Source organism: Cololabis saira, chromosome 6, assembly GCF_033807715.1.
Source record: "Cololabis saira isolate AMF1-May2022 chromosome 6, fColSai1.1, whole genome shotgun sequence".
Lineage (NCBI taxonomy): Eukaryota > Metazoa > Chordata > Actinopteri > Beloniformes > Belonidae > Cololabis > Cololabis saira.
In genome coordinates this window covers 8,998,276-9,013,780 of record NC_084592.1, presented here as the reverse complement: position 1 = coordinate 9,013,780, position 15,505 = coordinate 8,998,276, and the positions used below count along the sequence as shown (strand labels likewise).

At 41.6% G+C, this 15,505-nt stretch overlaps 1 protein-coding gene across 7 annotated transcripts in view; it reads left to right on the top strand.

The window, feature by feature from the left end:
* Positions 1–15,505, top strand: part of satb2 (SATB homeobox 2) — a 68,124-nt gene that overhangs the window by 14,549 nt on the left and 38,070 nt on the right. For all 7 annotated transcript variants that reach the window (XM_061723188.1, XM_061723187.1, XM_061723191.1 and 4 more), the window contains 2 exons: positions 6,068–6,286; positions 12,994–13,179. In XM_061723188.1, coding sequence (XP_061579172.1) covers positions 6,112–6,286; positions 12,994–13,179 — 361 coding nt within the window. In that variant the 5' untranslated portion in view covers positions 6,068–6,111. The remainder of the gene's footprint in view (positions 1–6,067; positions 6,287–12,993; positions 13,180–15,505) is intronic.

The window sequence follows — 15,505 nt, the reverse complement described above, 5'->3', positions numbered from 1 at the left end:
AGCAGAGCTGCAGCCTGACCGTGTCTTGGAGCAGCAGAGCTGCAGCCTGACCGTGGCGTTGAGCAGCAGAAGCAAACCAACTTTCTCAAAGTCGTTTTATATGTACAAGGGCCAAAGTGACTCAAAACAGCAATGAAGACATGGTGAAGCTACTGCACTACATGTAAGGACGAAGCTGAAAGACCGTGTTTGACAGAGTAACTACTGTAACCGCTAGGCAGACTAAAGTGTTGCTTTGACACACATTCCCAAGTAAAGCTGCATGTCCATAATATCAGGAACAATTTCGCTTGTAGAGACAGCTCTTCTACTATTTTGCTGTGTAGAAGCGTGGACTTAAACTTAAACTTGGACATGTTCATTTACAGAAAGTTTGGCTCAAGCGTAACTTTTCCATACCTTAACCGCGTGTCTTCGCTTAAATAAACAAATGGGGTCCATGATGTTGATTTGTCACGTATATGTGACTATTTCACATGATTTCAGTGGTTCGTGTCTGACCTACGACTTATTCTCTACTTGTCAGTGCAGGCTACCCTAACAGAGTGCAGTGAGAGACCTAGAACTCAATTAAAATGCTACCCTGTTTGAAATTAGTGACAGGCGAGGCTGTTAAAGCTGGAAAAGCTCGAATCCTGCCTGACTGAAAACCGCGGTGCGTTTAAAGTACATCTTGTAAATTCTGAAATCTGCATGGCTTTGTACTAAATACCCTTATGGTGCATTCAAGGTAACTTCGTACACTTGTAAATCTACGCATAACCGTTGTTTAAAACAGCTGAATGTCATCTCTCAACACACTTGCCACATATGTATAAAAGTAAAAGCTTAGGTTTATTTTATTTACATCTGTAATTACATTAGCGGGTATACACACCAAAAAAGTACCATAGTTATAGTAGATGTAGAAATGTACAGTTAAATGTTTACTTCCACCCAGTTGGAAAATACTGAAATGTAATGTTTTGGAGTCTTTTGTTAAGATAGTATAATAATGATGTGATGAGAAATTTTGAAAACAATTATGTATGTCTAACAGGATGTAACGAATTTAATCAAGAGTGGAAAAAAATCACCCAACAAATTCAAACATTAGCCCTCTAAAACTCCAGCAAATCACGTCCTGTAAGCACGATTTATGGCAGTTAGGGGGAGGCTTTAGTCCAATAATATATACATGCTCCATGACACGCTGTAATGTTTCTGCCAGCAGCGATAAAGACGTGGAAAATGTCTTTCGATGTAGAGATTTCTTGTGCAATGTTTTACATGTTGATAGGAGCCCACTAACTTTTAACAAAGACATCTGAAATCTGAGGTCCGCCCTGTGGAAATAACTTCTCACGAATCAAAAACATGCTCCCTCTGACTTCTGTGACCCGAACTTGACTCGCTGTGGTGACATTTGCTCCCGTTCAGGTGGGACAAACGTCTTATCTCAGGAAGAAGCGAACGGCGTGACAACGTTCTTTATCTCCCGGGCCAAATACCAAATGAAATGCAATAGAAGCAGAATGTGTGGAGAGATGGAGGTGATGCTGGGGATCCGTGTGTGTGTGTGTTCGGTGGGTGAGATGGTGAGATGTCGGTGAGGGTGGGTCTCGGTAGCGATAAGCAGCTGCAGCAGGACCGGACCTGTCCATGATGCAGTCAGATTCTTGGGAGGATTATTTCCAAATGTGAGGAGGGGAAGCTCGATGGAAACAGCTGTTTGACCTTTTCAGGTGCAGCTCCACTCACTGTTGCACTAAGAAGCAGCGCTGGCTGTAAATGTCCTTCCATGTTCTGTTGTATTCTTTCTTGTAGCTACAATGCCGTTGGTGCTTGGATTTATTTGCAGGGCCTCCCCCTTTCTCAGCCAGCCTCGCTCTAGTGAGTTATGGCTACCACTGTGCTCACATTTAAACTCTTTGAACTTGTTTGCTCTTTTATTAAACTCTGCCACTTGCATTTCTTGGCCTCGTTGCCTCCCACATTTTTTAATCACGCCAAAGCTAATGTCTTTAATTTATTATTATTCATTTTGACATTTTTCACAAGCTGTAAATGCTTCTCGGATTGTGAGCCTGTTTACTTTTTTTTTTTATTCCAGTTTGGAGTGGGTGTGTAGAAGGTAGAGAAGAGAAAAAGAGGAAGGGAAGGAGATAAAAGGGATGGGGGGGAAATGGAGAAAAAACGGCAGTGAAAATCTTTTGTTGGGAGTTGCAGCAGCTGGAGCTGCAGAAGAGTTAAGGGGTCGGGGCGTGGGTGTCGTTGGTAATCAAAAGCTGTGGAATATTTTGCACTCAAGACAATAAGTATAGATTCCCTCATTTGGTCTGGCGTATTCCTGCTCAGTGTCACTCCACGCAGAGGCCCCGGGTGTTTCTGCACCCACAGATCTGGTCACTATCGGCCATCATTTCCATACTTTAACATAAACATAAATTTTTTAAAAACCGCCTCCCCTTCCACAGACGGTTTGTAATCTCCCTCTCTTCACCCGTTGGTCACACATGCTGCCAGATGTTGTCCAGGTGTTGTTGTAGTAATAGAAGCAGTCCATTTGGCCCAAGTGAGTTGGCGCTGGTCCCCATCTCAGGGCTGGCGGTGCAGCAGCTGACGGCATTACATAGATTAGACGTTTGGCTGATGCTCCTCTATCAGGGGACGCTGAGTCTCGGGGCTCGATGTGTGTGTGTTACAGTCGCGGTGATTATGACGCCGGTGTACGATCCCAACAAACACTCATTAGGGAGGGCCGCCTCCCCGGGTGTCTGTCTCCACTTCTGTCTCTTGTTTAGGTTGTTTATGAACCCTGGAGTGTATTGAGTCGTTACCTTGTCTTCTGTTCAAAAGTTTGAGAAATTTGGAGGTTCTCCATAGGTGGAGAGCTTTTTTCTTTGTTTTGTTTTTTTTACCTGTTTTTATGCGGTTGAAATCACAAAAGGAATGATTAAGACAGACAAAGAAATGTCACATGACCTAACTTCACTCTGATCCTGGTCACTTCAGTCCCTTGCGTCTTCGTATCATCTCCAGACTCCAGAGAAATGCACATTCAGAACTTTCCCATTTGCACGTATCAGTGGGACATGAAACTCCGGACGTCCACGCACAGTCCTAAACTCAAGAGCAGACTGTCCACACTAACAGTCCAAAAAAACATTATTTCCTCTCATTGATGATCATCTCTTGCAGACCGAATTTGGATCTAATCTTTGCAAAGCCTCAGATTTCCTTCAGACTAAAGTTCTCTTTACTGCTTGAACAAAACTATGAATGATGATAATTATTATCCAGTTTTCGTCAGCTGTTCGTTGGCTCAAGAGTACTGATAAATTTAGTGTGAAACTGCTGTAGAACTGAAGACTGAGTACATTTAGGAATTAGGGTCCAGCTTGAATACTATTTTATGGGCTGCTGAGCTGTGGGAGAGAATGACCATGGATATTCAGAGCTTTGTTTTGAGTTGAGGTCGTGTCAGTATTATAAATTATTATTGTAATCCGTACATGCATTATATTAACTGCTATCAAATATACAATGTTATACATTACAGGAACTGTCCAACTATTTCCATAAAAATAAATAACATTTTAAGAAATACAACAACACGAAATGGCACAATACAACACGTATCAAATGTACTGTCTGACGAGGACTCAGTAGTACTTAAGTAGTACTTACAGTATCCCGTTTCTTTTCTGTTTTTTTTTTTTTTGTCTTTTTATGGCTGTTGTGCAACTGTATTCAGTTAGGTCAGATTGCAACTCCATAGTTGGCAGTCTTCACCTTCATCAGTCTTCATCAGCTCAATGTAAAGTATAGACAAACTCTTTCAAACTCTTGATGGATGGGGGCGGCGCTAAGCCAACTCAGGAGTTTCATTTAAGCATTCTTAATTTTATGTTAGCTGTTTTAATCATGGGAATGGGAATTTCAAACGCTGTAAAGTCACTGTTAGAAATATACTTCTGTTGTTTTCCAGGTGACACCTGGTAGCACGGGCTGCTTATATCTTTCTGTCTCAGAATGAAGCTGCAAAGAGAAGAAATCATTAAACTTAAAAAAAAGGAAAGCTTGAAAAAAAAAGAGTCTAACCAACGGTTTTTATTAGTACAACTCCCCGAAGTTGGTTAAAGTTAGTGAAGACCCGCTCGGTGATGTCACAGTATCCTGCACTAGGGCTGGGCGATTATACGATCTCGATTTGTGATCGCGATCAAATTAAGTTCGATCACGGTGATCAGCTGTGGGTCTACTTTCTCGATCACGTGCAAAACATGCTGCAGCAAAGTGCACGACAACCAATCACAACCCGCTTTCCTGGCACCGCGCTGTCTGCATTAATTGATCATGCATGACATGCCACGGCAAGTTGCATGACCATAGGCATTAAAGTAGTCACATCTGCCTCCCCTGCACTGGTGGGAGCAAGCGTGACCAGAGAGAATAAAACTACAAGACAACAACCGCAGGCTAGCGTTAGCTTAGCTTCGAGCCGACCGGGACTCACGGTTAGCGGTTATTTATTTATTTATTTCGCCGGACAACTTCTTCCGAGCGTACAGGAGGAGGGTGTGATGGATTCACAAAATGCCCTTCGTGATGGATGTATTGTGTATTCGAACCGCACTCATTAAAGTTGTGATTCGCTCTGCTTGTACCACAAATTACTCTGATCACCGCCGACTTCAGAAACTCCGCGGCCCCGACATGGGTGTGTGTGTGCGTGCGTGTGTGTGTGCGCGCTCAGCGGAGTGAATGTGTCGGAGCGCGGAGGCAACAAGCAGAGCTCACCAGATGACGCCGTAGGCTCTGCGTTGGTGTAACGCGGGACCATAAATCAGCCTTAAGTCCCTTTAGGCTAATACTGTGAGAAATAACCTCTCATAATAGCGGTACTACAGTTAATAAATGTAATAAAACTGCCGTTTCTGCTGGCTACTGAGTCCTGTAAGTGGCGATTGAGTTTTAACTCCTTAATTACCAACCAGCGTCAGAGTCACGCACAGTAAACAAACAGTGATGTTAGAGCGCCACCTGTTGGTCAATTTAAGCAACCGCATCGCCAGCTGCTTGACAGTGGCTCAAATCATATTAGTTTACTGTTTTTGTTTTTAATAATGTCATTGCAATTTTATCTATGCAATTGTGAAAAAAATGGCAAAATAAATGAAAAACTGTGAACAACCGCATTCCGTAGGCTATTCAGTACTCAGTATTCAGCCAAGTCTTTAAATTTTATTCCGCTTCAGTTTCGGCCTCAAATTTTCATTTTGGTGCATCCCTAGTTTTTTCGGTGGGTACCACTGGTAGCATTCTGGATTCTTGTTAAAACATGCTATTGGCTTTATTTGTTAATAAAAAAAAAACTAATCTCTGGAGGGGGGGATCTTCTGATTTAAAAAAAATCGTGATTAAAAATCGAGATCGTTCAATATGGGAAAAAAAATCGTGATCACTTTTTTTGCCATATCGCCCAGCCCTACCCTGCACATCTGAACAATCCCCCTTAATGACATTTTCTTAGACCTAATCAGCCCTAAACTAAGTTACAGCCTATGTTATATCCAGTTTATGTTTATTATAATATAATAATATATTTTATATAATTTTTTCGTTTTAAAAACTAACTTAATTATCTCACAACCCGTCAGATTCATCTGTGTCTGCCTGCAGAATCCCTGCAGAAACCCTCAGGTGTCATATTTAAGGTGTGGGCGTTGAGATTGGAAGACCGGTGGGTTTCTGACATTGTTCTAAAATCCCGTTAGTGTCTGACAACTATCTGAGTCTGCAGTTTTTAACAAAGATGAGTCACTCAGAACATTTGCCAGGGACTATTTTCAGCCTGGGATAAGTATACATTTGTGTAAAAGTGAGTGTTTACAGCAGCAAGACAGTTTATTTGGCTCTGTGGCACAGAGGAGTAAAATATATCAAGCTTTCATAACAACGAAAAGTTGATTGTTGGCTTCGGCCTCTTCATCCGAGTTTTTGTTTTGAAAGAAATCCAAAATGTTACGACTACAGAACATTTCAATCCTTCATCACTGTTTCCTTCCTGTTGACTCCCCCCCAGACTCATTCTCTCTGGCTGGGGCTCCTCTGGGAGTGTGGAGGAGGATGGAGCGAGGAAGGGAGAGTCCCGTCACCCAGGACAGCCCCGAGCGGAGGGGAGGCAGCCCGGACCTCGGTGGGCTCCCGCCGCCAGGGAAGAAGGGCCGGCTGGAGCTCAACGGGAGCCCCACGGGGCCGCGCATTCGCCACAACGGAGCCCCGCCGCCGCGGCCACTCGGAGGTAAGGATTCAACTGACCCCAAAGGTGTAAACCAGATCACAACAAAATGGCAAACATTATAAAATGTCCACAAAAATAAAATAAAAACCAAAAATCTGAAACAACTCAAATTAATAAATTAATTTCAGGCATCCTTGCGTCCAATTACTGCTACACTTCATGAATTTGGCTCGTTCCACTCCACCCAGGGGGCCTGTGTGCTCTGAGCCACCAAACCCGACGGCTACCGCTGGCTCCGCTGTGAGCCACATGCTGGCCGAGGGTCGGGTTTGGCTCCGTGTGCCATATTGTCGCGTGGCAGTTCAGCTGGGAGAACCTCAAGCTGTCAATCCATAAGTCAGCAAGGGAACTGTGGCTTACCAAATAAAGGAGATTGCTCCATATAAACAAGATTTATACAAGTCACTCTGGGTTATCGATCCCTGCACTCATTGTGAAAGTTCCTCTTTGTGTGTGCACTCGTGTGTGTGTGTGTGTGTGTGTGTGTGTGTGTGTGTGGTGGGTATGCAGTAATCCGCCATGTCTGAGTGTTTGTGCAGCCATGTGTTACCAGAAATATGGCCACCCTCCAACAATCTTTAGATTTGCAAAAGAAAGAAAGAAAATATGAATATGTGGTTTCTCTGAAACACCAGGTTTGTAGTCTGAATGAATTTCCCTTCGGGGATTGATAAAGTGTTTCTGAATTTGAATATAAATAACAGAAAAACCTAGTAAAGAGCCTCTCGAGCCGTACATGTGCACTTGTGATGAGCCCGACCGCTTTGAGCTTCTGTGAAAACACATTTAGAGCACAATTTACTTCGACCCACATTAAAACACATATAGGCACATATTTTTACTGTTGAGAGGCAAAAAAAACCCCATGAAAGCTCCCATTAAATGTTAAAAAACCATAAAACTGCAAGGCTCAGAGGACTGTGTTTGCGGGTAATACTGGAATAATCTCCAAGATGTGACCAGTGAGAAAAGGAGGAGTCAAGAACGAATGCCATTTTCTTTTCTTTCTTTTGGTTGTAATTGCCTCGTTTATGATGATTTCAGAAGAAAGAAATGCGTGATGAAATGCAGGAAGACTGTGGCACAATGGAGGATAAGAGATGTTTGAGTTTAGTGTCTTTAAGTCTCCGAGCGCGGGGACAAACATACGGGACGGTTTGTTTACCCCAAAACGGAGCTATAAATCACAGAGGACATGGACTCTGACTTTGAAGCACATGCTGGGTGGACACGTCTAAACGCACGGCAGAACAATGACATATCAATCAGTTTATTTGACATTATGTGGTCCCTTTTCTCTAAATGTATGCTGAAAGTTCATCTCGGAGTATTTCTGCAAATGCTCAACGAATACAAAAACATTTTTGTAGCTGTTTGGAGCAGTTTGTAAAGATACATCCATCTGAAGTTTTAGAAAATGTTAACAAATCAACAAGAGGCTCCGCTTCAACCACAAGAAGAGGGGAAGAAGAAAGAAAGTGCCGAAGAAGAGAGGACGCGAAGAGGAAGAGGACGTATGGATGGCGGAGGCCTGGCGAGGAAGGTTTCCTGTGTTGGCCTGTAATAATGACGGGTTGTCTTTGAAGACAGGAAACTGGATGTGTCTCCTCCAAACCACAGCGCTGCTGCGAGGAGAGGGGTGGGGGGGGGGGTGCACATGTACGCGACAGAGCAGCATTCAATTTCCACACATTGTCAGAACACACATATCGGATCTTTAAATCCCCGTTCACTCATCCCCGTACATATTAGAGGGATTAGAGGCTCGAGGCAACTTCCCATCATCCAAACCAGATCACCCAGTCGGACACTGGATCTGAGAGGTGGAGACGGAGGGAGAGGAGGGAGCCGCTCCGTGTTGACAGTTATATTTCCCTGTTGGGGGAAATTCACTTAGTTGAATTGGCACAGTGCTCCAGTGTGTAATTCACTCCATGAGAGCCTGGAAGACTGGGAGTTGAATGATTAATGAGGAGGAAATAGAAATGTAGGAATTGACTGATTAAAACAACGGCTGTATTGGATCGGGATTGAGCTAATGCCGCGTGAGTGTTTGTGTTGACGTGCACGTGAGCTCTGGACAGGAGGAAAACATGCGTGTGCGTGTTTCGGTATTGTGTGGCGGCCACGCGACCAAACACACAAGCACGGTCAGTATTATTAGAGCTGGGACGCTGCCTAATGCTCTCAGTCCATCATTTCTTCAGAAGGCTTTAATTAATTGGCAGTTGACAGGTGGCCCAAAACTAAAAGCCTTTTAGGAAAAAGGCTGATATTGGAGAGGAAGGATTGATATGAGCGCAGGGAGCCAAGAGGAGGACATTTTGGAATTAGATTCTTACTGTAAGCAGATACTGAGAGCAGGAGCAAGTTTCATTTAGTTAAACTCCCTGTAATCAGGTAAATCCCATTCTTACTCTGCAGGGACCCATGTAGGGCATGTCTCATTCCCCGGGGCTTCGGAAACTGCCTCTTTGTCGAAACCCGTGCAACCTATGTAGGACCGAAAAGAGGAGCTTTGGCATTACTGCCATGACACACTGATGAAATGCTATGACATCATTCTCAAGGTGATGGAAAGCTGGGAGCTTTGGCAAAACCACAAGTACAGTGGAGAAGTCAGAAAAATACTTTCATGTCTTTCCCTAAACCCCCCCCCCCCCCCCCCCCAACGACACCTTAACAGGAACCCTGTCAAGGGAAGATTAAAAGGGGAAGTCTCAAGGACTCCACAACCGTGCTGCAAAGAGACAATGATTCAGACTCGTAACTAAAACTTTCCAAAAATGGACCAACATAATTTTGGTTTATACTTTCCACACATATTCTTGCATGTTGTTTAATGAAGGCTATATAAACAGAGCTGTGACAACAATTACTTTGATAACACACGTACACTGCCAGTGAATAGGGAATATGACACAATACGACATATGAGAAGAGAATAACTGGCTTTTCCTAAAATGTTGAGCCTACTTGCAAAAGCTCTTGAGAAAGTTCCAGGTGGCACGTGGTGAGCGCTGAGTGCTGAGCTCCGCCGATGAAGAATGTATCCGCCATGAGTCGATCTCAAAGATGCAAGTGTGACCCGTGTGCACAACATATCAAGTTGGGTTCAGCGCTCTGTGATTTTTGCAAAGTGCCTGACAGACCCGACGGTTATAATCCCACACGCTCCGTTCTGTTGTGACGAAGTTCTGTGAAGTTCATCCTCACTTCCTCTGCTACTCGCCCAAACAGGGCGTCAGGTAGCATGTAGCGCACCTTGATGAGGGTCAGTGCACAGCTCCAGCTCCAGGACAAGCCTTAACTCCCCCAACTAACTTCAGCCAGGAGCCACACTCTCTTCTTTGCAGCAGCTTGTCTCCTACATCTCATGAATACAACCAAAGCCAGAGCTTTTCTCTGAAATATCATAAGCTACGTCATGCATCCACTCAAAACTGCTAGCTTATATCAATTAACCACTTTCAGGAGAGCTTTTTGGTTGCTCTGCACAGGTGCGATTTGTGCTCGACCCTTGCACATCTCATACTGCGTAATATCTGAAATCCCATTTTCACTAGCTCGAGGGGATCTTTTCACAAAGGTTTTAAAATATTATAATAATTTCATTTAAACTATACGGGACCCAAAAATACCTTGTTTTTGGACACTTCAAATATTAAGTTCAAGAGCTCACAGCATTCTGGAGATAAACCAACATCTCCACATTGAACAGCACTCGGTGACAGTGGGGACAAAAATCTCAGGTTAACTGGAAGAATCGTCCACCAGTAGACGATTGAGGGAATCACAGATTTGGTTGAGGACTGACTGCATTTTCTCGCACCATAAACTGAGAACAGTTTAGTCTGTAAGTCTTTAATTGCTGTTTGCTGGAGCGTCAGTTTTGGAGACACAAAGATCAGATCTAACATCAAAGAGATGCCAGTATCTCCAAAAGAAACTACAGAAGGGTACTAGATTTCTACTGCTGAGCTAAGCGTTTCGCTGCTAACATTAGTAATGATCAGTTCAGAGCAGTTTTAGATGAGGATGAATCACTGCGTGGCCATGTTTGACCTGATTTGATGCGATTGGCTGAAGTTCTTCTTGTGATAGACGGAGACAAAAGGATGTTTCATTTTGTTCATGTTAAGTTATTTTTTTCTAGAGCTTCTGCTCATTTATAAAACGTTCTCTACAGAAAAAGTCCCAGATGTTTCTGTATAACAAAACCATCTGGTGTGTCAGGTTAAATAAGAAATACATTGTAAGAAGCGGCTCATTTCACAGCGTTGTTTTCTGTTCATTTTAGATGGATTTACTTTTCTTTTTTTTTATTCTAACAAAATAACTACGTTAAAAGTAAAAATGAAACTCTGCGTTTCTGTAAACACACATTATATGCAGGTGTGAATGCACTCGGGACTGAGGTCCAAGTTCTCAGCCTCCGTTTAGAGATCACCTCCTAATGTCCACTGTGCAAACAGATGAACATGTTTCTTTTCTGCATCCTACGATACTGAGATATCAATGTAAGTTCAATTCAGTTTTATTTTAATAGCATCTATTACAACACAAGTTGTCTCTTAGATCTTTCCAGAGACCCAGAACATGACCCCTGAGCAATTATTACATAAACATAACATATACAATGGCAGGTAAAAACTCCTCTAGGGGAGTAAAACCTTAAGCCAAACAGTGGCAAGGAAAAACTCCCCTTTAGGAGGGAAGAAACCTTGAGCAGGACCTGAATCATAAGGGGGGACCCTCCTGCCGAAGGAGGAAAAGGGAGATAGGAAGGAGAGAATGCAGAACAGCGAGAGGAAAGGGAGAGATATATTGTCAAAAGTACAAAAGACAAGATTTATTAATATTAATAATCCGTGAGCAGGAGAACTAAGAGTTATAGGTACATGTGACTGATACATGGTTAGTTGGTGGACTACAGGGACGACTATATAAACAGGTGTAGACAGCAGACACTGAGGTGGTGAGAGGGGGGACTGCAGCTCCTGAAGCTCTGGCCTGCAAACATGCACAGAAGAGAAAAGGAGAGGGCAGACCAACACAACAAACTACAAGAACAATGGAGAACAATGATGGTTATGAGATACTTAATTAATAATTAATAACTGAGGGTTGCTCATTGGATCATGTTGGAGTCCCCCTGCAGCGTAGCTCTATAGCAGCATATCTAGGATGAAGCTCTGTTTGAGATGAACTATTTTAGTCTTGTCCTGTAACTGTAGCTATGACTACTGGCCCTAACACACTGCATTTTTACACTAACTAAAGGCTTTACTAAATAGAAACGATTTAAGTTTGGTTTTAAAAGCGGAAGTAGTGTCACCCAAACTGGTAGTTGGTTCCATAGTAACGGTTCCTGATAGCAGAAGAGTAGTCACTAATGCATGTTGGGATGGATTTCAATGCCAGGTGTGAACAGATGTTATCAACTCATGATCCGCATGCCAACGATGCCTGAAAATACCATGACACAAAGATAAATATAACATACTGTATATAACTACCATGGTCGTGACAAGAGTAGTTTGAAGTGTACATGCGTGTGCTGGTTTTTTTTTTGGGAAAAGCTGGTTTGGTTTTCACCTGGTTTGAATTCTAATCTTTAACAAAGCTGCACAGTGTATTCAAGGACGTTATTTTTGACTGTACCTCCGTTAGCAACCACGTTAACATTGAGCATTGTTGCATCTGTTACAATTTCTTTAATGAAGGCAGTTGCTGTTATCACAGCAGGTCTTTTGTATATTGGTTTTGCATATCTGGGAGTGTGATTATTATGAAAACCTAACCTAACCAAACTAACAGGCCGTTTAACACCTGCGGCTGCCTTGTTAGGGTTGCCACCTTTCACAAATAGAAATAAGGGACACCCCGATTTCAGCAGCACAGGCGCCAAAAAAAGGTACCGGTACATCCCCAAAACTTCTAAAATGCATAGAAATGTATTTATTTTATATGAAAAAATAAAACGCTTTGATTTAAAGTTTAAAGTGCTTTAATAGCATTGAACTTGCATGACTGTACAGACAGCCAACCATATAGCAACTGAAATAGCCTATGCTCCTATGCTACGTATGTCCACATCAGCCAGGATGTATAATATAGCCTACAGGTTACAAGATTTTTTATTTGGGGTTTTCATAAACTGTGAGCCATAATCACCAAAATTATAACAAATAAAGGCTTGAAATATCTCACTTTGCATGTAGTGGGAAATAATATATTTGTTTCACCTTAAGTTGAATTTACTACGCATGAAGTTTTGCAATATATTCAAATTTTCCGACCTTCACCTGTATATTATATTATGACATAAATAAATAAGAGCATAATATGTGTCTGTATTGGTTCAATACGTAACGCAACTTTTAATTCCCAATTACGGAACAATTCCGTATTTCAAGGGACGGGTGGCAAGCCTATGCCTTGTTAGTATTTAGCAGCGCTGTCATAGCCTGCATAGCACTGCTTATAATTGACTTTACATTTCTGGTTGACTACAGTGAATTGAACATTTCAGGTGTTACAACATCCAACGGTGAAAAGCGAAAGCCTGGAGTGATTACAGGCTTCACCAACAATGAATGGGGTCCACATGTTTGTTGTCTGAGACGGATAATCGGTACTGCGATCACTGACTATTAAAGTCAGGCTTTAAAAGAATGAATTTAACTTTTGGTGCTCTTCACCAGGTCTGATGATTCCGGTCTTCTGTGTGGTGGAGCAGATGGATGGAGGGATTCCGACGGATGGATGCGAGGGACGGGAGGAGCACGCAGAGTTCGTGCTGGTCAGGAAGGATATTCTCTTTTCTCAGCTGGTGGAGACGGCTCTGCTGGCCCTCGGCTACTCCCATAGCTCTGCTGCACAAGCCCACGGTCAGTTGTTCAAACATACACAGCTTCAGCTCTTTTACTTCTCTTAAGGAAAAAGACAGTCGACCTTTCAGGTTTATAGAGTTCGACTTTACAGATATTTTGTAATGTAAAACCTTCATCTGACAGGGACACATATGTGAATATGTATTAATCCACAGAATTAAGACATTAAGTATGATCTTAAACTTCAGATATTTCACTTTTTAAACACAACTTGGCTGCTACAGCCTGTGAGCCAGAAGTGCCCATACACCATAACAATATGACCCTTTAATAAAAACAAAAACCAATATGAATTTTGTTAAATGACTTTTGAAGAGCGTGAAAACCAAGTTCACAATCATTTTGCTTGACTGCAACAGAGTGTTGCCATTGATGAGTTAGTAATTCAGAGGTTTTGATAACAAAGCCATAGTTTTTTTTTTTAAAGGTTTTTTTGGGCTCTAGTGGCCCTTTATTGGAGATGCAGATTGGAAAGGGGTAGACACGCAGCAAAGGTGCGCGGGCTGGATTCGAACCCGCGACCGCTGCAGGAGGACTGTAGCCTCAATATATGGCCCGCTGCTTAACCCACTGCGCCACAGAGCGGCCCGAAACAAAGCCATAGTTGTGTTAATTCTGTTATATATATATATATATATATATATATATATATATATATATATATATATATATATATATAATATGGGGGACTTTCAACTACTGTAACTACATCAAAATGTACGCACTTTCACACAAAAGACTGATGTTCAGTCTCCCTGTTGTAGATATAAACCCAGTTTTCATCACCACTCATGACCTTTGCTAGAGATGTTACCAATACCAACATACATGTTTTATTTCCTATACCAGGTCCGATACCCAAACATTGAGTATCGGCCGATAATGAGTGCAGTTCTAATACCAGGTTTATGTTTAAGTGGCTTTTTATTTTTCAACTAACATCAGATAAAAAAAATACTATATCTATTATCTATTACATAAAGAGCAGTCACAGCTGCATTTCCAACCTGAAAAATGACCACAGCTCCAGATGTTCAGTTAAAAAGCAACAAGAAAAGCATGTAAGTATAGCGTAAATACTGCAAACAGTATTTATCCTATCCTGGTCCTGTCTGAAGGTACCAAACACATCAAAGTACTTTAAGTTCTTACTTATTAACATGCTTGATGGTGAATCATCATCACACAGAGTAAAACTAGTTGTTTCCATCTCTTTCCAGTCTGTTTAGTTAATCAGCTGTTGTGTCTAGTTATATTTATTTTAAAAAAATCAGACGAAAGACATATTTCCCAAGCAAAGAAACTATTCCTCACACACAATTTAAAAATTGAGGTAGTGGATTGATTTTTTTTTTTTTGCTGTAATATTTATTTTTTATGCTGTAATATTGAGCAAATGCGTGCAGCCTATTTCACTAGGTTTGCTTTTCGCTTTGAATACGCTCAGAGCCTGAACCTTTTGATTGTAAATCAGATTTAGAAGTTTTAAATTCAATAAATCCTAACATTTTAGCTGCTATTTATATCACTATTGTATGTTGCATGTATGATAAATATGCAAAAATAGCCTATTGGTCATTGCTTTTTAGCATAGCAATAGGACAAACAAGGGAAACAGCTAGACTACTGCTTAGAAGTAACAAAAGTGAAGCAAAAGTACTTTATATTCTCATGTATACTTGACAATGAACTTTCTTAATCTCTGCACGAGCAAATCTACTTTTATTCCATCTATTTACAATGATTTTATTAAGCTAACAGGCGTTCTTTGTTGAATCACAAGGTTAACACAAAGACACAATTTAAAACTTAAAGTGCTGCATTCATGATCCAGCGGAAATTTGCTTGATTATAGTTTACTTTTAGCTTTGTTTTAATTAAAAACGGTTATAAGATATAACCAACTGCTTTGTAGCTTAACGTAACATGAACACAGTAAATGAGGGAAACAGCCGGGCTCCTTGTGTGGAGGCAACAACAATATCAAAGTACATTTGATTCTTACTTATTAACATATTGGATGTCGGATTCTGTTTATCATTGCACAGAGCAACTTTCCAGTGGTTTCCAATGTTATTGCTAAGCTAATAAGCAGCTTTGTCGAGGCATATTTTTGACACATCTTTAAACTTGAAGAGCTGGACTGATTATTTGAGGACTTTGACTTTCTGGTTTGCCTTTATCTTTGTAACGAACAAAGTGCTGCAAGATTTAACATAAATCTTCTCCATTAACTAGGAAGAAAACCTTTGTGTCGCAGGTTTTTGATGGTGAAAAGAAAATCCCCGGATGAGGCAGACATACATATTTCATTTCAGTGGTC